The 26,595-nt window shown below is 46.7% G+C and overlaps 1 protein-coding gene across 1 annotated transcript in view; it reads left to right on the top strand.

The window, feature by feature from the left end:
* The window catches only part of LOC148151798 (calpain-1 catalytic subunit-like), an 85,175-nt gene that overhangs the window by 10,132 nt on the left and 48,448 nt on the right, over nucleotides 1–26,595 (top strand). The window contains exons 2-3 of the mRNA XM_087976838.1: nucleotides 5,624–5,917; nucleotides 6,295–6,334. Of these exons, the coding sequence (XP_087832964.1) occupies nucleotides 5,624–5,917; nucleotides 6,295–6,334 (334 nt within the window). The remainder of the gene's footprint in view (nucleotides 1–5,623; nucleotides 5,918–6,294; nucleotides 6,335–26,595) is intronic.

Raw genomic sequence — 26,595 nt, 5'->3', positions numbered from 1 at the left:
TAGGGGGTATAGCCATGTGTATGGGTTATGTATACATGTGTAGGGGTTATAGCCGTATGTACGGGTTATGTATACGTGTGTAGGGGATATAGCCGTGTGTATGGATTATGTATACGTGTGTAGGGGATATAGCTGTGCGTAGGATTATGTATATGTGTGTAGGGGTTATAGCCGTGTGTACGGTTTATGTATACGTGTGTAGGGGGTATAGCCATGTGATCGGGTTATGTATATGTGTGTAGGGGGTATAGCCGTGTGTACGGGTTATGTATGCGTGAGTAGGGGTATAACTGTGTGTACAGATTATGTATACATGTGTTAGGGTATAGCCATGTGTTCGGGTTATGTATACATGTGTAGGGGTATAGCCATGTGTATGGGTTATGTATATGTGTGTAGGGGATATAGCTGTGTGTATGGGTTATGTATACGTGTGTGGGGGGTATAGCCCTGTGTACGGGTTATGTATACGTGTTTCGGGGCTATAGCCCTGTGTACAGGTTATGTATATGTGTGTAGGGGATATAGCCGAGTGTATGGATTATGTATATGTGTGTAGGGGATATAGCTGTGTGTACGGGTTATCTATACGTATGTAGGGGGTATAGCCATGTGTATGGGTTATGTATACATGTGTAGGGGTTATAGCCGTATGTACGGGTTATCTATACGTATGTAGGGGGTATAGCCATGTGTATGGGTTATGTATACATGTGTAGGGGTTATAGCCGTGTGTACGGGTTATGTATACATGTTTAGGGGATATAGCCGAGTGTATGGATTATGTATATGTGTGTAGGGGATATAGCTGTGTGTACGGGTTATCTATACGTATGTAGGGGGTATAGCCATGTGTATGGGTTATGTATACATGTGTAGGGGTTATAGCCGTATGTACGGGTTATGTATACGTGTGTAGGGGATATAGCCGTGTGTATGGATTATGTATACGTGTGTAGGGGATATAGCTGTGCGTAGGATTATGTATATGTGTGTAGGGGTTATAGCCGTGTGTACGGTTTATGTATACGTGTGTAGGGGGTATAGCCATGTGATCGGGTTATGTATATGTGTGTAGGGGGTATAGCCGTGTGTACGGGTTATGTATGCGTGAGTAGGGGTATAACTGTGTGTACAGATTATGTATACATGTGTTAGGGTATAGCCATGTGTTCGGGTTATGTATACATGTGTAGGGGTATAGCCATGTGTATGGGTTATGTATTTGTGTGTAGGGGATATAGCTGTGTGTACGGGTTATGTATACGTGTGTAGGGGGTATAGCCATGTGTACGGGTTATGTATACATGTGTAGGGGGTATAGCCCTGTGTATGGGTTATGTATGTGTGTGTAAGGGTATAGCCGTGTGTACGGGTTATGTATACGTGTGTAGGGGGTATAGCCGTGTGTACGGGTTATGTATACGTGTGTAGGGGGTATAGCCGTGTGTACGGGTTATGTATACATGTGTAGGGGGTATAGCCCTGTGTATGGGTTATGTATATGTGTGTAAGGGTATAGCTGTGTGTACGGGTTATGTATATGTGTGTAGGGGTATAGCTGTGTGGATGGGTTATGTATACGTGTGTAGGGGGTATAGACCTGTGTATGGGTTATGTATACATGTGTAGGGGTTATAGCCGTGTGTACGGGGTATGTATACATGTGTAGGGGGTATAGCCTTGTGTACGGGTTATGTATACGTGTGTAGGGGATATAGCCGTGTGTATGGATTATGTATACGTGTGTAGGGGATATAGCTGTGTGTACGGGTTATGTATACGTGTGTAGGGGGTATAGCCATGTGTATGGGTTATGTATACATGTGTAGGGGTTATAGCCGTGTGTACGGTTTATGTATACGTGTGTAGGGGGTATAGCCATGTGATCGGGTTATGTATATGTGTGTAGGGGTATAGCTGTGTGTACGGGTTATGTATACATGTGTTGGGGTATAGCCGTGTGTACGGGTTATGTATACATGTGTAGGGGGTATAGCCATGTGTATGGGTTATGTATATGTGTGTAGGGGGTATAGCCGTGTGTACGGGTTATGTATACATGTGTAGGGGGTATAGCCATGTGTATGGGTTATGTATATGTGTGTAGGGGGTATAGCTGTGTGGATGGGTTATGTATACGTGTGTAGAGGGTATAGCCGTGTGTACGGGTTATGTATATGTGTGTAGGGGGTATAGCGTGTGGATGGGTTATGTATACGTGTGTAGGGGGTATAGCCATGTGTATGGGTTATGTATGTGTGTGTAAGGGTATAGCCGTGTGTACGGGTTATGTATACGTGTGTAGGGGGTATAGCCGTGTGTACGGGTTATGTATATATGTGTAGGGGGTATAGCCCTGCGTATAGGTTATGTATATGTGTGTAAGGGTATAGCCATGTGTACGGTTATGTATATGTGTGTAGGGGTATAGCTGTGTGGATGGGTTATGTATACGTGTGTAGGGGGTATAGCCGTGTGTACGGATTATGTATACGTGTATAGAGGGTATAGCCCTGTGTACGGGTTATTTATATGTGTGTAGGGGATATAGCTGTGTGTACGGGTTATGTATACATGTGTAGGGGATATAGCTGTGCGTATGGGTTATGTATATGTGTGTCGGGGATATAGCTGTGTGTACGGTTTATGTATACATGTGTAGGGGGTATAGCCGTGTGTACGGGTTATGTATACGTGTGTAGGGGGTATAGCCATGTGTACGGGTTATTTATATGTGTGTAGGGGTATAGCTGTGCGTATGGGTTATGTATATGTGTGTAGGGGATAATGCTCTGTGTATGGGTTATGTATACGTGTGTAGGGGGTATAGCTATGTGTATGGGTTATGTATATGTGTGTAGGGGGTATAGCCGTGTGTACGGGTTATGTATATGTGTGTAGGGGATATAGCTGTGTGTACGGGTTATGTATATGTGTGTAGGCGGTATAGCTGTGTGTACGGGTTATGTAAACGCGTGTGGGGGGTATAGCCATGTGTACGGGTTATGTATACGTGTGTAGGGGGTATAGCCATGTGTACGGGTTATGTATATGTGTGTAGGGGATATAGCTGTGTGTACGGGTTATGTATATGTGTGTAGGCGGTATAGCTGTGTGTACGGGTTATGTAAACGCGTGTGGGGGGTATAGCCATGTGTACGGGTTATGTATACGTGTGTAGGGGGTATAGCCATGTGTACGGGTTATTTATATGTGTGTAGGGGTATAGCTGTGCGTATGGGTTATGTATATGTGTGTAGGGGATATAGCCCTGTGTACGGGTTATGTATACGTGTGTAGGGGGTATAGCTATGTGTATGGGTTATGTATATGTGTGTAGGGGGTATAGCCGTGTGTACGGGTTATGTATATGTGTGTAGGGGATATAGCTGTGTGTACGGGTTATGTATATGTGTGTAGGCGGTATAGCTGTGTGTACGGGTTATGTAAACGCGTGTGGGGGGTATAGCCATGTGTACGGGTTATGTATACGTGTGTAGGGGGTATAGCCATGTGTACGGGTTATGTATATGTGTGTAGGGGATATAGCTGTGTGTACGGGTTATGTATACGTGTGTAGGGGGTATAGCCATGTGTATGGGTTATGTATATGTGTGTAGGGGATATAGCTGTGTGTACGGGTTATGTATACGTGTGTAGGGGTATAGCTGTGTGTACGGGTTATGTATACGTGTGTAGGGGGTATAGCCATGTGTACGGGTTATGTATATGTGTGTAGGGGATATAGCTGTGTGTACGGGTTATGTATATGTGTGTAGGCGGTATAGCTGTGTGTACGGGTTATGTAAACGCGTGTGGGGGGTATAGCCATGTGTACGGGTTATGTATACGTGTGTAGGGGGTATAGCCATGTGTACGGGTTATGTATATGTGTGTAGGGGATATAGCTGTGTGTACGGGTTATGTATACGTGTGTAGGGGGTATAGCCATGTGTATGGGTTATGTATATGTGTGTAGGGGATATAGCTGTGTGTACGGGTTATGTATACGTGTGTAGGGGTATAGCTGTGTGTACAGGTTATGTATACGTGTGTAGGGGTATAGCTGTGTGTACGGGTTATGTATACGTGTGTAGGGGCTATAGCCGTGTGTACGGGTTATGTATACGTGTGTAGGGGTATAGCTGTGTGTACGGGTTATGTATACGTGTGTAGGGGTATAGCTGTGTGTACAGGTTATGTATACGTGTGTAGGGGGTATAGCCCTGTGTATGGGTTATGTATATGTGTGTAGGGGATATAGCTGTGTGTACGGGTTATGGATACGCGTGTAGGGGGTATAGCCGTGTGTACGGGTTATGTATACGTGTGTCGGGGGTATAGCCGTGTGTACGGGTTATGTATACGTGTGTAGGGGGTATAGCCGTGTGTACGGGTTATGTATACGTGTGTAGGGGTTATAGCCGTGTGTACGGGTTATGTATACGTGTGTAGGGGTTATAGCCGTGTGTACGGGTTATGTATATGTGTGTAGGGGTTATAGCCGTGTGTACGGGTTATGTATACGTGTGTAGGGGATATAGCCGTGTGTACGGGTTATGTATACGTGTGTCGGGGGTATAGCCGTGTGTACGGGTTATGTATACGTGTGTAGGGGTATAGCTGTGTGTACGGGTTATGTATACGTGTGTAGGGGGTATAGCCCTGTGTATGGGTTATGTATATGTGTGTAGGGGATATAGCTGTGTGTACGGGTTATGTATACATGTGTAGGGGATATAGCTGTGCGTATGGGTTATGTATATGTGTGTAGGGGATATAGCTGTGTGTACGGGTTATGGATACGCGTGTAGGGGGTATAGCCATGTGTATGGGTTATGTATATGTGTGTAGGGGGTATAGCCGTGTGTACGGGTTATGTATACGTGTGTAGGGGTTATAGCCGTGTGTACGGGTTATGTATACGTGTGTAGGGGTTATAGCCGTGTGTACGGGTTATGTATACGTGTGTAGGGGTTATAGCCGTGTGTACGGGTTATGTATACGTGTGTTGGGGGTATAGCCGTGTGTATGGGTTATGTATACATGTGTAGGGGTTATAGCCGTGTGTACGGGTTATGTATATGTGTGTAGGGGTTATAGCCGTGTGTACGGGTTATGTATACGTGTGTAGGGGGTATAACCGTGTGTACGGGTTATGTATACGTGTGTCGGGGGTATAGCCGTGTGTACGGGTTATGTATATGTGTGTCGGGGGTATAGCCGTGTGTACGGGTTATGTATACGTGTGTCGGGGGTATAGCCGTGTGTACGGGTTATGTATACGTGTGTCGGGGGTATAGCCGTGTGTACGGGTTATGTATACGTGTGTCGGGGGTATAGCCGTGTGTACGGGTTATGTATACGTGTGTCGGGGGTATAGCCGTGTGTACGGGTTATGTATACGTGTGTCGGGGGTATAGCCGTGTGTACGGGTTATGTATACGTGTGTCGGGGGTATAGCCGTGTGTCCGGTTTATGTATACGTGTGTCGGGGGTATAGCCGTGTGTACAGGTTATGTATACGTGTGTCGGGGGTATAGGGCTGGTTTGGGTGTCGGGGTTTTAGGGATTTGCCTGTGGGCTGTGTATGGAGATGAGTTAGCGGATGTGGGTGCAGGGGCTGGTGTGTCAGTGTGTTAAAATGCTGGGTTTGCTGTGGTTTACTGTCTCCTCTCCTGTCTCTCTCTCTCTCTCCGCAGTATCGTGGTTGTCAGAACGTCCATTTGAAGAAGGATTTTTTCCTAACTCACAGCTCGTGTGCTCGATCCGAAACCTTCATTAACCTGCGTGAGGTCAGCAACCGCATCAAGCTGCCCCCTGGGGAATATGTGATTGTCCCGTCGACCTTTGACCCCAGTAAGGAAGCTGACTTTGTCCTTCGGGTGTTCACTGAGAAGAACGCTGACACAGAGTGAGTGCCTTCCTTTACACTTTCATCAGCTGTCAGTATCTGGCTGGGTCCAGTATTTATTACCCCGTCCCGAGTAGCCCCTCGAGAGGGTGGGGGTGTGCTGCCTTCCTGACCCGCTGCAGTCCATGTGCTGTACGTAGCCCCACAATCGCCCTTCGGGAGGGGTGGGGGATTGCCTGGGTTTGGGAGGGAGTGGGGATTATCAATGTTGGGGTGGTGGTGGGGGGGGGTTGGGTGTGGGGGTGGGAATGTTTGGTGTGGGGGAGGGGTTAGGGATTGTGGGGGTGGGGATTGTCGGTGTTGGGGTAGGGATGGGGATTGTTGGTGTCAGGGTGGGGCTGGGAGCACATGCTATGACCACGTCTTCTCTCTTTCAGGGAGCTGGATGACCCAATCTCTGCAGACCTGGAAGACGAGGCAAGGACCCATAGATCCATGACCCCTACCTCCCTGACCTCTGCCTGTCTGACCTCTGACATCTGACCCACGTCTGTTTAACCACCAAATGCCTGACCCTGTTTATTTGAATCCTGACCCCACCTTGCTGAGCTTTGACCCCCTTGCTCCCACTGCTCTGATGTCCTCAACCCTGATCCTTGACACACATTGCTGACCCCCACCCTAACCCTAACCCACTGTTTGCTCTCACACTGACATCTTTCATTCACAAATCTCTCACTTTATCTTACCTCACTCTCTCACATTTCTCTCATTGCCAATACCCTTATTTTCTGCTTCACTGATTTTCCTATTTCTCTCTTAGTCAATGTGTTCTGCCACTCCCTCTGACTTCTCTCCCCCCCTGTGTTCTCTCTCTCATCTGAATTTAGTTTACTAGGTTAATTCCTCTCTCTACCTGGCTTCATGTTCTCTTCCTCTCGTCTCTTTCCTGCATGGATATAATTCTGTTGCTCACTGATTTTTCTCTCTCATGTGAGGACTGGTCTTTCTTGCTGATTTGTCCCACGGCCTGATTTCCTCCTCTGATTAAACTTTCTGAGTTGTCTCCCACCTGGCTGAATTTTCCAGTTCACGGATTCCTCTCTCTCTCTCTGATTATTCTGTTGCTGCTAATTTCCCACCTCACTTGTATACTGATATCTCCATCTCTCTCACTGATTTCACACTGCCTGCTGAGTTCCCCATCCCATACTGATTTTTCTTCCTCAGTGGCTGATTTCTCTGTATTTTGTTGCTTTTATTTCCCTCACTGATTTTTCATGCTCACTCTGATTTCTACTTTGTTGACTTTGCTGTCTCACCAATTTCTCCCACCAGCTGAATTCTCCCTCTGTTCTCATTGGCTCTAATTTCTGTGACTGATTTTGTCTCTCCCCCACTGATGTCCATCTCTGATTTATTTCACCGATTCATTGTTATTTTTTCCCTCGGTGATTTATGTCTCTTGTCCACTGAATTCTCCCATTGAATAAATCCTCTCTCACATGATTTCTATCTCGCCCTCTGATTTCTCTCACTCTTGTCCAGCTCACTGATTTCCCCCACTTGCTAATTTCTCACACTCACTGATTTTCCTCTCTTGCTTCCAGATTTCTCAATTTCTCTTCCATGCGCTGATTTTGCTTTCCATTTGATTTCCCCCTTTCTGGTTTCTCATTTAGTGATCTCTGCTGTCTGCTGATTTTTCTCACTGTGTGAAATCTCTCTCTTTCCCACCTCACTGGTGTAGCATGCTAGAAATCATTATTCCCAGAGTCACTAATTTCTTTCTGTCACTCAATGTCATCTGTCTCCTGCACACTGATTTCTCTCCTGCACACTGATTTCTCTCCTGCACACTGATTTCTCTCCTGCACACTGATTTCTCTCTTGTGCAATGATTTCTCCATCTCACATTTCCCTTATCTGCTGATTCCCCCCAATTGCTAATTTATTTCAATTGTTGATCTCTCTCATTTGTTATCACCTGCCCACTGATATCTCTCATTTGCTGATTTCTGAGACTTTGATTTCTCTCTTGCCCAGAGATTTCTCTCATTTGCCCATTGATTTTGCTTACCCTCTGATTTCCCTCTCGGGGATTTCTCATTTACTGATTTCTGTTGTTTCCTGATTAATCTTTTTGATTTGTTGATTTCCCACTCATCAACTGATTTCCTTCTCAGTACAGTTCAGAACAGGCCCTTCGGCCCATTAGGCTGATGCTGACCATAATGCTGTTCTAAACTAATCCTATCCTACTGCGCATGCTCCGTATCCCTCTGTTCGGTGCCTGGTCAGGTGTCTGTCCAAATGCCTCTAACATGTTGCTGTTGTCTCTGCTGGTACCACCTCCCTGGCAGCACCCACCCATCTACCACCCTCTGCATAAAAAAGACTTTCCTCACACGTCTCCTTTAAACTTCTGCCCCCTCACCTTAAACCTATACTCCCTCGTATTTAACATTTTCACTCTGGGGAAAAAATTCTGACTATTCAACCTACTCATGATGCTTGTAGCTTCCTGTTCTTCTATCACTGCAGCACTAAGGGGGAGCTGCTCAGTCAGAGGCTGCTGTTTCTCAGATCAGATTTTAATCCAAAGACCCCCAGTGGCACCCCCCAGCATGAGTTTAATTAAAGCTAAGCAAGAACATTCTGACCAATATTATCCAATCACCAACAGGTTCAGATATTACAGTGTGCAAAATGAATGTTAAATTTCAAAATTATTTCATTGCTTGGTTCCTGGGAGGCTTTGTGTAAAAACATTTATTTTTTTTGGTGTGAAATTGTTTATTGGCAGCCCTTAAATAAAGGGATAAGGTAGGGAAAGACCACAACCATGTCAACAGGGAAAATGGTTCAGTAGAACTGATGAAACCTCTGAGTCTGTTTTAACACGAGTAATTTATGAGTGAGAGCAGGGAAGACCATTCTGTCTGTGCCAACCAGCAGCAGTTCTCTCCCAGTAAAGTGCTGATCCAATTCTTGTCCGAAAGCTAGCAGCAGTGCACTCCAGATCATGGATACTCATGTCACAGGAGTGCTTTTCCTCATCGCACTGTCGCCTGGGCTTTGCCAATCATCTCAGGTTGTCAATAACTTGGACCTAAACAGCCTACAGTGGCACAACAGGAGATGGTGAACACGTTAGTGACGTGCCCAAGTCTGCTGCAGATTGCTGTCAGATTGGGAGCAAGAGAAGCAAGTAACAAAAGGACAAGAAAATAAGTGTGTCGAGTCATCTCAACCCAATCAGAACCCAATTAAAAAGTGGGTTTCTCATTGGCTCATTTCCCCACGTCAGATACATTCGGCCTTGCCTGATAGATTCTGTCCCTCTCGGATATTACAGCTCTCTCTTTCACTCATCCACTTCTATCACTGAGAGACTTCCCCCTCACTGATTTCTCCCTACCTCACTGATTTCTCTTCGCCTCACAGATTTCTGCCTGCCTCACTGCTTTCTCCCCGCCTCACTGTTTTCTCCCTACCTCACTGCTTTCTCCCCACCTCAGTGATTTCTCTCTGCCTCACTGATTTCTCCCTATCTCACTGATTTCTCCCTACCTCACTGATTTCTCCCTACCTCACTGATGTCTCCCTGCCTCACTGATTTCTCTGTCTCACTGATTTCTCTCTGCCTCACTGATTTCTCCCTACCTCACTGATTTCTCCCTGCCTCACTGATTTCTCTCTGCCTCACTGATTTCTCCCTACCTCACTGATTTCTCTCCGCCTCACTGATTTCGCCCTACCTCACTGATTTCTCTCCACCTCACTGATGTCTCCCTACCTCACTGTTGTCTCCCTACCTCACTGATGTCTCCCTGCCTCACTGATTTCTCTCTCCCTCACTGATTTCTCCCTACCTCACTGATTTCTCTCCACCTCACTGATTTCTCCCTACCTCACTGATTTCTCTCCACCTCAATGATTTCTCCCTACCGCACTGATTTCTCCCTACCTCACTGATGTCTCCCTGCCTCACTGATTTCTCTCTCCCTCACTGATTTCTCCCTCCCTCACTGATTTCTCCCTACCTCACTGCTTTCTCCCTACCTCACTGATTTCTCTCTGCCTCACTGATTTCTCCCCACCTCACTGATTTCTCCCTACCTCACTGATTTCTCTCCGCCTCACTGATTTCTCCCTACATCACTGATTTCTCCCTACCTCACTGATTTCTCCCTGCCTCACTGGTTTCTCTTCGCCTCACTGATTTCTCTCCGCCTCACTGTTTTCTCCCTACCTCACTGATTTCTCCCTACCTCACTGATGTCTCTCTACCTCACTGATTTCTCTGTCTCACTGATTTCTCCCTACCTCACTGATTTCTCTGTCTCACTGATTTCTCCCTCCCTCACTGATTTCTCCCTTCCTCACTGATTTCTCCCTGCCTCACTGATTTCTCTCTGCCTCACTGATTTCTCCCTACCTCACTGATTTCTCTCTGCCTCACTAATATCTCTCCGCCTCACTGATTTCTCCCTACCTCACTGATTTCTCTCCACCTCATAGAACATAGAACAATACAGCACAGAACAGGCCCTTCGGCCCACGATGTTGTGCCGAACATTTGTCCTAGCTTAAGCACCCATCCATGTACCTATCCAATTGCCGCTTAAAGGTCACCAAAGATTCTGGCTCTGCCACTCCCACAGGCAGTGCATTCCATGCCCCCACCACTCTCTGGGTAAAGAACCCACCCCTGACATCTCCCCATACCTTCCACCCTTCACCTTAAATTTATGTCCCCTTGTAACACTCTGTTGTACCCGGGGAAAAAGTTTCTGACTGTCTACTCTATCTATTCCCCTGATCATCTTATAAACCTCTATCAAGTCACCCCTCATCCTTCGCCGTTCCAATGAGAAAAGGCCTAGCACTCTCAATGATTTCTCCCTACCGCACTGATTTCTCCCTACCTCACTGATGTCTCCCTGCCTCACTGATTTCTCCCTGCCACACTGATTTCTCCCTACCTCACTGATTTCTCCCTACCTCACTGATTTCTCCCTATCTCACTGATTTCTCTCTCCCTGATTTCTCTCTGCCTCACTGATTTCTCCCAACCACACTGATTTCTCTCTGCCTCACTGATTTCTCTCTGCCTCAATGATTTCACTCTCCCTCACTGATCTCTCTGCCTCGCTGATTTCTCTCTATCTCGCTGATTTCTCTCTACCTCGCTGACTTCTCCCTGCCTCATTAATTTCTCCCTGCCTCACTGATTTCTCTCTGCCTCACTGATTTCTCTCCGCATCACTGATTTCTCTCTGCCTCACTGATTTCTCTCAGGCCACACTGATTTCTCACTACCTCACTGATTTCTCTCTCTCGCTGATTTCTCCCTACCTCACTGATTTCTCTCTGCCTCACTGATTTCTCTCTGGGCTCACTAATTTCTCCCTGCCTCACTGATTTCTCTCCGCCTCACTGATTTCTCTCAGGCCTCACTGATTTCTCACTACCTCACTGATTTCTCTTAGGGCTCACTGATTTCTCCCTATTTCACTGATTTCTCCCTACCTCATTGATATCTCTCAGGGCTCAGTGATTTCTCCCTGCCTCACTGATTTCTCCCTTCCTCAGTGATTTCTCCCTGCCTCACTGATTTCTCCCTACCTCACTGATTTCTCTCTGCCTTACTGATTTCTCACTGGGCTCACTGATTTCTCCTACCTCACTGATTTCTCCCTACCTCACTGAATTCTCTCTGCCTCACTGATTTCTCTCTGCCTCAATGATTTCTCTCTCCCTCGCTGATCTCTTTGCCTCGCTGATTTCTCTCTACCTCGCTGATTTCCCCCCACTCACTGATTTCTCTCTGCCTGACTGATTTCTCTCCGTCTCACTGATTCTCTCTGCCTGAATGATTTCTCTCCGTCTCACTAATTTCTCTCCATCTCACTGATTTCTCTCTGCCTCACTGAGTTCTCCCTGCCTCACTGATTTCTCTCAGGCCTACACTGATGTCTCCCTGCCTCACTGATTTCTCTCTGTCTCACTGATTATTCCTTACCTCACTGATTTTCCCTACCTCACTGATTTCTCAGTGCTCACTGATTTCTCCCCACCTCACTGATTTCTCCCTACCTCACTGATTTCTCTCCGCCTCACTGATTTCTCCCTACCTCACTGATTTCTCCCTGCCTCACTGGTTTCTCTTCGCCTCACTGATTTCTCTCCGCCTCACTGTTTTCTCCCTACCTCACTGATTTCTCCCTACCTCACTGATGTCTCCCTACCTCACTGATTTCTCTGTCTCACTGATTTCTCCCTACCTCACTGATTTCTCTGTCTCACTGATTTCTCCCTCCCTCACTGATTTCTCCCTACCTCACTGATTTCTCCCTGCCTCACTGATTTCTCTCTGCCTCACTGATTTCTCCCTACCTCACTGATTTCTCTCTGCCTCACTAATATCTCTCCGCCTCACTGATTTCTCCCTACCTCACTGATTTCTCTCCACCTCATAGAACATAGAACAATACAGCACAGAACAGGCCCTTCGGCCCCTGATGTTGTGCCGAACATTTGTCCTAGCTTAAGCACCCATCCATGTACCTATCCAATTGCCGCTTAAAGGTCACCAAAGATTCTGACTCTGCCACTCCCACAGGCAGTGCATTCCATGCCCCCACCACTCTCTGGGTAAAGAACCCACCCCTGACATACCCCCTATACCTTCCACCCTTCACCTTAAATTTATGTCCCCTTGTAACACTCTGTTGTACCCGGGGAAAAAGTTTCTGACTGTCTACTCTATCTATTCCCCTGATCATCTTGTAAACCTCTATCAAGTCACCCCTCATCCTTCGCCGTTCCAATGAGAAAAGGCCTAGCACTCTCAATGATTTCTCCCTACCGCACTGATTTCTCCCTACCTCACTGATGTCTCCCTGCCTCACTGATTTCTCCCTGCCACACTGATTTCTCCCTACCTCACTGATTTCTCCCTATCTCACTGATTTCTCTCTCCCTGATTTCTCTCTGCCTCACTGATTTCTCCCAACCACACTGATTTCTCTCTGCCTCACTGATTTCTCTCTGTCTCAATGATTTCACTCTCCCTCGCTGATCTCTCTGCCTCGCTGATTTCTCTCTATCTCGCTGATTTCTCTCTACCTCGCTGACTTCTCCCTGCCTCATTAATTTCTCCCTGCCTCACTGATTTCTCTCTGCCTCACTGATTTCTCTCCGCATCACTGATTTCTCTCTGCCTCACTGATTTCTCTCAGGCCACACTGATTTCTCACTACCTCACTGATTTCTCTCTCTCGCTGATTTCTCCCTACCTCACTGATTTCTCTCTGCCTCACTGATTTCTCTCTGGGCTCACTAATTTCTCCCTGCCTCACTGATTTCTCTCCGCCTCACTGATTTCTCTCAGGCCTCACTGATTTCTCACTACCTCACTGATTTCTCTTAGGGCTCACTGATTTCTCCCTATTTCACTGATTTCTCCCTACCTCATTGATATCTCTCAGGGCTCAGTGATTTCTCCCTGCCTCACTGATTTCTCCCTGCCTCACTGATTTCTCCCTTCCTCAGTGATTTCTCCCTGCCTCACTGATTTCTCCCTACCTCACTGAATTCTCTCTGCCTCACTGATTTCTCTCTGCCTCAATGATTTCTCTCTCCCTCGCTGATCTCTTTGCCTCGCTGATTTCTCTCTACCTCGCTGATTTCCCCCCACTCACTGATTTCTCTCTGCCTGACTGATTTCTCTCCGTCTCACTGATTCTCTCTGCCTGAATGATTTCTCTCCGTCTCACGAATTTCTCTCCATCTCACTGATTTCTCTCTGCCTCACTGAGTTCTCCCTGCCTCACTGATTTCTCTCAGGCCTACACTGATTTCTCACTACCTCACTGATTTCTCTCTGTCTCACTGATTATTCCTTACCTCACTGATTTTCCCTACCTCACTGATTTCTCAGTGCTCACTGATTTCTCTCTGGGCTCACTGATGTCTCTCCATCTCACTGATTTCTCTCCGCCTCACTGATTTGTCTCAGGCCTCACTGATTTCTCCCTACCTCACTGATTTCTCTCTGCCTCACTGATTTCTCAATACCACACTGATTTCTCTCTGCCTCACTGATATCTCTCTGCCTCACTGATTTCTCCCTACCTCACTGATTTCTCTCTGCCTCACTGATATCTCTCTGCCTCACTGATTTCTCCCTGTCTCACTGATTTCTCCCCACCTCACTGATTTCTCCCTTCCTCACTGATTTCTCTTCGCCTCACTGATTTCTCACTACCTCACTGATTTCTCTTAGGGCTCATTGATTTCTCCCTATTTCACTGATTTCTCCCTACCTCATTGATATCTCTCAAGGCTCAGTGATTTCTCCCTGCCTCACTGATTTCTCCCTTCCTCAGTGATTTCTCCCTGCCTCACTGATTTCTCCCTACCTCACTGATTTCTCTCTGCCTCACTGATTTCTCACTGGGCTCACTGATTTCTCCTACCTCACTGATTTCTCCCTACCTCACTGATTTCTCTCTGCCTCACTGATTTCTCTCCATCTCATTGATTTCTCTCTGACTCACTGATTTCTCTCTACCTCACTGATTTCTCTCTACCTCGCTGATTTCACCCCACCTCACTGATTTCTCTCTGCCTGACTGATTTCTCTCCGTCTCACTGATTCTCTCTGCCTGAATGATTTCTCTCCGTCTCACTAATTTCTCTCCATCTCACTGATTTCTCTCTGCCTCACTGAGTTCTCCCTGCCTCACTGATTTCTCTCAGGCCTACACTGATTTCTCACTACCTCACTGATTTCTCTCTGTCTCACTGATTATTCCTTACCTCACTGATTTTCCCTACCTCACTGATTTCTCAGTGCTCACTGATTTCTCTCTGGGCTCACTGATGTCTCTCCATCTCACTGATTTCTCTCCGCCTCACTGATTTGTCTCAGGCCTCACTGATTTCTCCCTACCTCACTGATTTCTCCCTACCTCACTGATTTCTCCCTACCTGACTGATTTCTCTCTTCCTCACTGATTTCTCAATACCACACTGATTTCTCTCTGCCTCACTGATATCTCTCTGCCTCACTGATTTCTCCCTACCTCACTGATTTCTCTCTGCCTCACTGATATCTCTCTGCCTCACTGATTTCTCCCTGTCTCACTGATTTCTCCCCACCTCACTGATTTCTCCCTTCCTCACTGATTTCTCTTCACCTCACTGATTTCTCCCTACCTCACTGATTTCTCCCTGCCTCACTGATTTCTTTGCGCCTCACTGATTTCTCTCCGCCTCTCTGTTTTCTCCCTACCTCACTGCTTTCTCCCCACCTCACTGATTTCTCCCTACCTCACTGATTTCTCTGTCTCACTGATTTCTCCATACCTCACTGATTTCTCCCTACCTCACTGATGTCTCCCTACCTCACTGATATCTCTGTCTCACTGATTTCTCCCTACCTCACTGATTTCTCTGTCTCACTGATTTCTCCCTGCCTCACTGATTTCTCCCTACCTCACTGATTTCTCTCTGCCTCACTGATTTCTCTCCGCCTCACTGATTTCTCCCGACCTCACTGTTGTCTCCCTACCTCACTGATTTCTCCCTGCCTCACTGATTTCTCTCTGCCTCACTGATTTCTCCCTACCTCACTGATTTCTCTCCGCCTCACTGATTTCTCTCCGCCTCACTGATTTCGCCCTACCTCACTGATTTCTCTCCACCTCACTGATGTCTCCCTACCTCACTGTTGTCTCCCTACCTCACTGATGTCTCCCTGCCTCACTGATTTCTCTCTCCCTCACTGATTTCTCCCTACCTCACTGATTTCTCTCCACCTCACTGATTTCTCCCTACCTCACTGATTTCTCTCCGCCTCAATGATTTCTCTCTACCGCACTGATTTCTCCCTACCTCACTGATGTCTCCCTGCCTCACTGATTTCTCTCTCCCTCACTGATTTCTCCCTACCTCACTGCTTTCTCCCTACCTCACTGATTTCTCTCTGCCTCACTGATATCTCCCCACCTCACTGATTTCTCCCTACCTCACTGATTTCTCTCCGCCTCACTGATTTCTCCCTACGTCACTGATTTCTCCCTACCTCACTGATTTCTCCCTGCCTCACTGGTTTCTCTTCGCCTCACTGATTTCTCTCCGCCTCACTGTTTTCTCCCTACCTCACTGATTTCTCCCTACCTCACTGATGTCTCCCTACCTCACTGATTTCTCTGTCTCACTGATTTCTCCCTACCTCACTGATTTCTCTGTCTCACTGATTTCTCCCTCCCTCACTGATTTCTCCCTACCTCACTGATTTCTCCATGCCTCACTGATTTCTCTCTGCCTCACTGATTTCTCCCTACCTCACTGATTTCTCTCTGCCTCACTAATATCTCTCCGCCTCACTGATTTCTCCCTACCTCATTGATTTCTCTCCACCTCATAGAACATAGAACAATACAGCACAGAACAGGCCCTTCGGCCCACGATGTTGTGCCGAACATTTGTCCTAGCTTAAGCACCCATCCATGTACCTATCCAATTGCCGCTTAAAGGTCACCAAAGATTCTGACTCTGCCACTCCCACAGGCAGCGCATTCCATGCCCCCACCACTCTCTGGGTAAAGAACCCACCCCTGACATACCCCCTATACCTTCCACCCTTCACCTTAAATTTATGTCCCCTTGTAACACTCTGTTGTACCCGGGGAAAAAGTTTCTGACTGTCTACTCTATCTATTCCCCTGATCATCTTATAAACCTCTATCAAGTCACCCCTCATCCTTCGCCGTTCCAATGAGAAAAGGCCTAGCACTCTCAATGATTTCTCCCTACCGCACTGATTTCTCCCTACCTCACTGATGTCTCCCTGCCTCACTGATTTCTCCATGCCACACTGATTTCTCCCTACCTCACTGATTTCTCCCGATCTCACTGATTTCTCTCTCCCTGATTTCTCTCTGCCTCACTGATTTCTCCCTATCTCACTGATTTCTCTCTCCCTGATTTCTCTCTGCCTCACTGTTTTCTCCCTACCTCACTGATTTCTCCCTACCTCACTGATGTCTCCCTACCTCACTGATTTCTCTGCCTCACTGATTTCTCACTACCTCACTGAATTCTCTCTGCCTCACTGATTTCTCTCTGCCTCAATGATTTCTCTCTCCCTCGCTGATCTCTTTGCCTCGCTGATTTCTCTCTACCTCGCTGATTTCCCCCCACTCACTGATTTCTCTCTGCCTGACCGATTTCTCTCCGTCTCACTGATTCTCTCTGCCTGAATGATTTCTCTCCGTCTCACTAATTTCTCTCCATCTCACTGATTTCTCTCTGCCTCACTGAGTTCTCCCTGCCTCACTGATTTCTCTCAGGCCTACACTGATTTCTCACTACCTCACTGATTTCTCTCTGTCTCACTGATTATTCCTTACCTCACTGATTTTCCCTACCTCACTGATTTCTCAGTGCTCACTGATTTCTCTCTGGGCTCACTGATGTCTCTCCATCTCACTGATTTCTCTCCGCCTCACTGATTTGTCTCAGGCCTCACTGATTTCTCCCTACCTCACTGATTTCTCCCTACCTGACTGATTTCTCTCTGCCTCATTGATTTCTCAATACCACACTGATTTCTCTCTGCCTCACTGATTTCTCCCTACCTCACTGATTTCTCTCTGCCTCACTGATTTCTCTCTGCCTCACTGATATCTCTCTGCCTCACTGATTTCTCCCTGTCTCACTGATTTCTCCCCACCTCACTGATTTCTCCCTTCCTCACTGATTTCTCTTCACCTCACTGATTTCTCCCTACCTCACTGATTTCTCCCTGCCTCACTGATTTCTTTGCGCCTCACTGATTTCTCTCCGCCTCTCTGTTTTCTCCCTACCTCACTGCTTTCTCCCCACCTCACTGATTTCTCCCTACCTCACTGATTTCTCTCTGTCTCACTGATTTCTCCCTACCTCACTGAATTCTCTCTGCCTCACTGATTTCTCTCTGCCTCAATGATTTCTCTCTCCCTCGCTGATCTCTTTGCCTCGCTGATTTCTCTCTACCTCGCTGATTTCCCCCCACTCACTGATTTCTCTCTGCCTGACTGATTTCTCTCCGTCTCACTGATTCTCTCTGCCTGAATGATTTCTCTCCGTCTCACTAATTTCTCTCCATCTCACTGATTTCTCTCTGCCTCACTGAGTTCTCCCTGCCTCACTGATTTCTCTCAGGCCTACACTGATTTCTCACTACCTCACTGATTTCTCTCTGTCTCACTGATTATTCCTTACCTCACTGATTTTCCCTACCTCACTGATTTCTCAGTGCTCACTGATTTCTCTCTGGGCTCACTGATGTCTCTCCATCTCACTGATTTCTCTCCGCCTCACTGATTTGTCTCAGGCCTCACAGATTTCTCCCTACCTCACTGATTTCTCCCTACCTCACTGATTTCTCCCTACCTGACTGATTTCTCTCTGCCTCACTGATTTCTCAATACCACACTGATTTCTCTCTGCCTCACTGATATCTCTGCCTCACTGATTTCTCCCTACCTCACTGATTTCTCTCTGCCTCACTGATATCTCTCTGCCTCACTGATTTCTCCCTTCCTCACTGATTTCTCTTCTCCTCACTGATTTCTCACTACCTCACTGATTTCTCTTAGGGCTCATTGATTTCTCCCTATTTCACTGATTTCTCCCTACCTCATTGATATCTCTCAGGGCTCAGTGATTTCTCCCTGCCTCACTGATTTCTCCCTTCCTCAGTGATTTCTCCCTGCCTCTATGATTTCTCCCTACCTCACTGATTTCTCTCTGCCTCACTGATTTCTCTCTGCCTCACTGATTTCTCTCAGGCCACACTGATTTCTCTCTGCCTCACTGATTTCTCCCTGCCTCACTGATTTCTCTCTGCCTCAATGATTTCTCTCTCCCTCGCTGTCCTCTCTGCCTCGCTGATTTCTCTCTATCTTGCTGATTTCTCTCTACCTTGCTGATTTCTCTCTACCTTGCTGATTTCTCCCTGCCTCATTGGTTTCTCCCTGCCTCACTGATTTCTCTCTGCCTCACTGATTTCTCTCCGCATCACTGATTTCTCTCTGCCTCACTGATTTCTCTCAGGTCACACTGATTTCTCACTACCTCACTGATTTCTCTCTCTCACTGATTTCTCCCTACCTCACTGATTTCTCTCTGCCTCACTGATTTCTCTCTGCCTCAATGATTTCTCTCTCCCTCGCTGATCTCTCTGCCTTGCTGATTTCTCTCTACCTCACTGATTTCTCCCTACCTCACTGATTTCTCCCTGCCTCATTGATTTCTCCCTGCCTCACTGATTTCTCTCTGCCTCATTGATATCTCTCTGCCTCACTGATTTCTCCTTGCTTCACTGAATTCTCCTTACCTCACTGTTTTTCCCTACCTCACTGATTTCTCAGTGCTCACTGATTTCTCTTAGGGCTCATTGATTTCTCCCTATTTCACTGATTTCTCCCTACCTCATTGATATCTCTCAGGGCTCAGTGATTTCTCCCTGCCTCACTGATTTCTCCCTTCCTCAGTGATTTCTCCCTGCCTCTATGATTTCTCCCAACCTCACTGATTTCTCTCTGCCTCACTGATTTCTCTCTACCTCACTGATTTCTCAATACCACACTGATTTCTCTCTGCCTCACTGATATCTCTGCCTCACTGATTTCTCCCTACCTCACTGATTTCTCTCTGCCTCACTGATATCTCTCTGCCTCACTGATTTCTCCCTTCCTCACTGATTTCTCTTCGCCTCACTGATTTCTCACTACCTCACTGATTTCTCTTAGGGCTCATTGATTTCTCCCTATTTCACTGATTTCTCCCTACCTCATTGATATCTCTCAGGGCTCAGTGATTTCTCCCTGCCTCACTGATTTCTCCCTTCCTCAGTGATTTCTCCCTGCCTCTATGATTTCTCCCTACCTCACTGATTTCTCTCTGCCTCACTGATTTCTCTCTACCTCACTGATTTCTCAATACCACACTGATTTCTCTCTGCCTCACTGATATCTCTGCCTCACTGATTTCTCCCTACCTCACTGATTTCTCTCTGCCTCACTGATATCTCTCTGCCTCACTGATTTCTCCCTTCCTCACTGATTTCTCTTCGCCTCACTGATTTCTCACTACCTCACTGATTTCTCTTAGGGCTCATTGATTTCTCCCTATTTCACTGATTTCTCCCTACCTCATTGATATCTCTCAGGGCTCAGTGATTTCTCCCTGCCTCACTGATTTCTCCCTTCCTCAGTGATTTCTCCCTGCCTCTATGATTTCTCCCTACCTCACTGATTTCTCTCTGCCTCACTGATTTCTCTCAGGCCACACTGATTTCCCCCCACCTCACTGATTTCTCTCTGCCTGACTGATTTCTCTCCGTCTCACTGATTCTCTCTGCCTGAATGATTTCTCTCCGTCTCACTAATTTCTCTCCATCTCACTGATTTCTCTCTGCCTCACTGAGTTCTCCCTGCCTCACTGATTTCTCTCAGGCCTACACTGATATCTCGCTACCTCACTGATTTCTCTCTGTCTCACTGATTATTCCTTACCTCACTGATTTTCCCTACCTCACTGATTTCTCAGTGCTCACTGATTTCTCTCTGGGCTCACTGATGTCTCTCCATCTCACTGATTTCTCTCCGCCTCACTGATTTGTCTCAGGCCTCACTGATTTCTCCCTACCTCACTGATTTCTCCCTACCTCACTGATTTCTCCCTACCTGACTGATTTCTCTCTGCCTCACTGATTTCTCAATACCACACTGATTTCTCTCTGCCTCACTGATATCTCTGCCTCACTGATTTCTCCCTACCTCACTGATTTCTCTCTGCCTCACTGATATCTCTCTGCCTCACTGATTTCTCCCTTCCTCACTGATTTCTCTTCGCCTCACTGATTTCTCACTACCTCACTGATTTCTCTTAGGGCTCATTGATTTCTCCCTATTTCACTGATTTCTCCCTACCTCATTGATATCTCTCAGGGCTCAGTGATTTCTCCCTGCCTCACTGATTTCTCCCTTCCTCAGTGATTTCTCCCTGCCTCTATGATTTCTCCCTACCTCACTGATTTCTCTCTGCCTCACTGATTTCTCTCTGCCTCACTGATTTCTCAATACCACACTGATTTCTCTCTGCCTCACTGATATCTCTGCCTCACTGATTTCTCCCTACCTCACTGATTTCTCTTCGCCTCACTGATTTCTCACTACCTCACTGATTTCTCTTAGGGCTCATTGATTTCTCCCTATTTCACTGATTTCTCCCTACCTCATTGATATCTCTCAGGGCTCAGTGATTTCTCCCTGCCTCACTGATTTCTCCCTTACTCAGTGATTTCTCCCTGCCTCTATGATTTCTCCCTACCTCACTGATTTCTCTCTGCCTCACTGATTTCTCACTGGGCTCACTGATTTCTCCTACCTCACTGATTTCTCCCTACCTCACTGATTTCTCTCTGCCTCACTGATTTCTCTCCATCTCATTGATTTCTCTCTGACTCACTGATTTCTCTCTACCTCACTGATTTCTCTCTACCTCGCTGATTTCCCCCCATCTCACTGATTTCTCCCTACCTGACTGATTTCTCTCTGCCTCACTGATTTCTCAATACCACACTGATTTCTCTCTGCCTCACTGATATCTCTCTGCCTCACTGATTTCTCCCTACCTCACTGATTTCTCTCTGCCTCACTGATATCTCTCTGCCTCACTGATTTCTCCCTGTCTCACTAATTTCTCCCCACCTCACTGATTTCTCCCTTCCTCACTGATTTCTCTTCGCCTCACTGATTTCTCACTACCTCACTGATTTCTCTTAGGGCTCATTGATTTCTCCCTATTTCACTCATTTCTCCCTACCTCATTGATATCTCTCAGGGCTCAGTGATTTCTCCCTGCCTCACTGATTTCTCCCTTCCTCAGTGATTTCTCCCTGCCTCTATGATTTCTCCCTACCTCACTGATTTCTCTCTGCCTCACTGATTTCTCACTGGGCTCACTGATTTCTCCTACCTCACTGATGTCTCCCTACCTCACTGATTTCTCTCTGCCTCACTGATTTCTCTCCATCTCATTGATTTCTCTCTGACTCACTGATTTCTCTCTACCTCACTGATGTCTCTCTACCTCGCTGATTTCCCCCCACCTCACTGATTTCTCTCTGCCTGACTGATTTCTCTCCGTCTCAATGATTCTCTCTGCCTGAATGATTTCTCTCCGTCTCACTAATTTCTCTCCATCTCACTGATTTCTCTCTGCCTCACTGAGTTCTCCCTGCCTCACTGATTTCTCTCAGGCCTACACTGATTTCTCACTACCTCACTGATTTCTCTCTGTCTCACTGATTATTCCTTACCTCACTGATTTTCCCTACCTCACTGATTTCTCAGTGCTCACTGATTTCTCTCTGGGCTCACTGATGTCTCTCCATCTCACTGATTTCTCTCCGCCTCACTGATTTGTCTCAGGCCTCACTGATTTCTCCCTACCTCACTGATTTCTCCCTACCTCACTGATTTCTCCCTACCTGACTGATTTCTCTCTGCCTCACTGATTTCTCAATACCACACTGATTTCTCTCTGCCTCACTGATATCTCTCTGCCTCACTGATTTCTCCCTACCTCACTGATTTCTCTCTGCCTCACTGATTTCTCTCAGGCCACACTGATTTCCCCCACCTCACTGATTTCTCTCTGCCTGACTGATTTCTCTCCGTCTCACTGATTCTCTCTGCCTGAATGATTTCTCTCCGTCTCACTAATCTCTCTCCATCTCACTGATTTTTCTCTGCCTCACTGAGTTCTCCCTGCCTCACTGATTTCTCTCAGGCCTACACTGATATCTCACTACCTCACTGATTTCTCTCTGTCTCACTGATTATTCCTTACCTCACTGATTTTCCCTACCTCACTGATTTCTCAGTGCTCACTGATTTCTCTCTGGGCTCACTGATGTCTCTCCATCTCACTGATTTCTCTCCGCCTCACTGATTTGTCTCAGGCCTCACTGATTTCTCCCTACCTCACTGATTTCTCCCTACCTCACTGATTTCTCCCTACCTGACTGATTTCTCTCTGCCTCACTGATTTCTCAATACCACACTGATTTCTCTCTGCCTCACTGATATCTCTGCCTCACTGATTTCTCCCTACCTCACTGATTTCTCTCTGCCTCACTGATATCTCTCTGCCTCACTGATTTCTCCCTTCCTCACTGATTTCTCTTCGCCTCACTGATTTCTCACTACCTCACTGATTTCTCCCTTCCTCAGTGATTTCTCCCTGCCTCTATGATTTCTCCCTATTTCACTGATTTCTCCCTACCTCATTGATATCTCTCAGGGCTCAGTGATTTCTCCCTGCCTCACTGATTTCTCCCTTCCTCAGTGATTTCTCCCTGCCTCTATGATTTCTCCCTACCTCACTGATTTCTCTCTGCCTCACTGATTTCTCTCTGCCTCACTGATTTCTCAATACCACACTGATTTCTCTCTGCCTCACTGATATCTCTGCCTCACTGATTTCTCCCTACCTCACTGATTTCTCTCTGCCTCACTGATATCTCTCTGCCTCACTGATTTCTCCCTTCCTCACTGATTTCTCTTCGCCTCACTGATTTCTCACTACCTCACTGATTTCTCTTAGGGCTCATTGATTTCTCCCTATTTCACTGATTTCTCCCTACCTCACTGATTTCTCACTGGGCTCACTGATTTCTCCTACCTCACTGATTTCTCCCTTACTCAGTGATTTCTCTCTGCCTCACTGATTTCTCTCCATCTCATTGATTTCTCTCTGACTCACTGATTTCTCTCTGACTCACTGATTTCTCTCTACCTCACTGATTTCCCCCATCTCACTGATTTCTCCCTACCTGACTGATTTCTCTCTGCCTCACTGATTTCTCAATACCACACTGATTTCTCTCTCCCTCGCTATCCTCTCTGCCTCGCTGATTTCTCTCTATCTCGCTGATTTCTCTCTACCTTGCTGATTTCTCCCTACCTCACTGATTTCTCCCTGCCTCATTGATTTCTCCCTGCCTCACTGATTTCTCTCTGCCTCACTGATTTCTCTCCGCATCACTGATTTCTCTCTGCCTCACTGATTTCTCTCAGGCCACACTGATTTCTCACTACCTCACTGATTTCTCCTTACCTCACTGATTTTCCCTACCTCACTGATTTCTCAGTGCTCACTGATTTCTCTCTGGGCTCACTGATGTCTCTCCATCTCACTGATTTCTCTCCGCCTCACTGATTTGTCTCAGGCCTCACTGATTTCTCCCTGCCTGACTGATTTCTCTCTGCCTCACTGATTTCTCCCTGCCTCACTGATTTCTCTCTGCCTCATTGATATCTCTCTGCCTCACTGATTTCTCCTTGCTTCACTGAATTCTCCTTACCTCACTGTTTTTCCCTACCTCACTGATTTCTCAGTGCTCACTGATTTCTCTTAGGGCGCATTGATTTCTCCCTATTTCACTGATTTCTCCCTACCTCATTGATATCTCTCAGGGCTCAGTGATTTCTCCCTGCCTCACTGATTTCTCCCTTCCTCAGTGATTTCTCCCTGCCTCACTGATTTCTCCCTACCTCACTGATTTCTCTCTGCCTCACTGATTTCTCACTGGGCTCACTGATTTCTCCTACCTCACTGATTTCTCCCTACCTCACTGATTTCTCCCTACCTCACTGATTTCTCTCTGCCTCACTGATTTCTCTCCATCTCATTGATTTCCCTCTGACTCACTGATTTCTCTCTACCTCACTGATTTCTCTCTCCCTCACTGATTTCTCACTACCTCACTGATTTCTCTCCGCCTCACTGATTTCTCCATACCTCACTGATTTCTCTCCGCCTCAATGATTTCTCCCTACCGCACTAATTTCTCCCTACCTCACTGATGTCTCCCTGCCTCACTGATTGCTCCCTGCCACACTGATTTCTCCCTACGTCACTGATGTCTCTCTGTCTCACTGATTTCTCCCTGCCTCACTGATTTCTCCCTACCTCACTGATTTCTCCCTGCCTCACTGATTTCTCTCTGCCTCAATGATTTCGCTCTCCCTCGCTATCCTCTCTGCCTCGCTGATTTCTCTCTATCTTGCTGATTTCTCTCTACCTTGCTGATTTCTCCCTACCTCACTGATTTCTCCCTGCCTCATTGATTTCTCCCTGCCTCACTGATTTCTCTCCGCATCACTGATTTCTCTCTGCCTCACTGATTTCTCTCAGGCCACACTGATTTCTCACTACCTCACTGATTTCTCTCTCTCACTGATTTCTCCCTACCTCACTGATTTCTCTCTGCCTCACTGATTTCTCTCTGCCTCAATGATTTCTCTCTCCCTCGCTGATCTCTCTGCCTCGCTGATTTCTCTCTATCTCGCTGATTTCTCTCTACCTCACTGATTTCTCCCTACCTCACTGATTTCTCCCTGCCTCATTGATTTCTCCCTGCCTCACTGATTTCTCTCTGCCTCACTGATTTCTCTCTGCCTCACTGATTTCTCTCCGCATCACTGATTTCTCTCTGCCTCACTGATGTCTCTCAGGCCACACTGATTTCTCTCTGCCTCACTGATTTCTCTCCGCATCACTGATTTCTCTCTGCCTCACTGATGTCTCTCAGGCCACACTGATTTCTCTCTGCCTAACTGATTTCTCTCCATCTCATTGATTTTTCTCTGACTCACTGATTTCTCTCTACCTCACTGATTTCTCTCGGGCCTCACTGATTTCTCTCAGGGTTCACGGATTTCTCCCTAGTTCACTGATTTCTCCCTACCTCACTGATTTCTCTCTGCCTCACTGATTTCTCTCCGCATCACTGATTCTCTCTGCCTGAATGATTTCTCTCCGTCTCACTAATTTCTCTCTACCTTGCTGATTTCTCCCTACCTCACTGATTTCTCTCTGCCTCACTGATTTCTCTCCGCATCACTGATTTCTCTCTGCCTCACTGATGTCTCTCAGGCCACACTGATTTCTCTCTGCCTCACTGATTTCTCTCCGCATCACTGATTTCTCTCTGCCTCACTGATGTCTCTCCGGCCACACTGATTTCTCTCTGCCTAACTGATTTCTCTCCATCTCATTGATTTCTCTCTGACTCACTGATTTCTCTCTACTTCACTGATTTCTCTCGGGCCTCACTGATTTCTCTCAGGGTTCACGGATTTCTCCCTAGTTCACTGATTTCTCCCTACCTCACTGATTTCTCTCTGCCTCACTGATTTCTCTCCGCATCACTGATTCTCTCTGCCTGAATGATTTCTCTCCGTCTCACTAATTTCTCTCTACCTTGCTGATTTCTCCCTACCTCACTGATTTCTCTCTGCCTGACTGATTTCTCTCCGTCTCACTGATTCTCTCTGCCTGAATGATTTCTCTCCGTCTCACTGATTTCTCTCCATCTCACTGATTTCTCTCTGCCTCACTGAGTTCTCCCTGCCTCACTGATTTCTCTCAGGCCTACACTGATTTCTCACTACCTCACTGATTTCTCCTTACCTCACTGATTTTCCCTACCTCACTGATTTCTCAGTGCTCACTGATTTCTCTCTGGGCTCACTGATGTCTCTCCATCTCACTGATTTCTCTCCGCCTCACTGATTTGTCTCAGGCCTCACTGATTTCTCCCTGCCTGACTGATTTCTCTCTGCCTCACTGATTTCTCCCTGCCTCACTGATTTCTCTCTGCCTCA

This window comes from Chiloscyllium plagiosum, unplaced genomic scaffold, assembly GCF_037043375.1.
Source record: "Chiloscyllium plagiosum isolate Xiang-an unplaced genomic scaffold, Cpla_swu_hap1 HiC_scaffold_3, whole genome shotgun sequence".
NCBI classification, from domain to species: domain Eukaryota; kingdom Metazoa; phylum Chordata; class Chondrichthyes; order Orectolobiformes; family Hemiscylliidae; genus Chiloscyllium; species Chiloscyllium plagiosum.
This window is presented reverse-complemented; position numbering and strand designations above follow the sequence as displayed.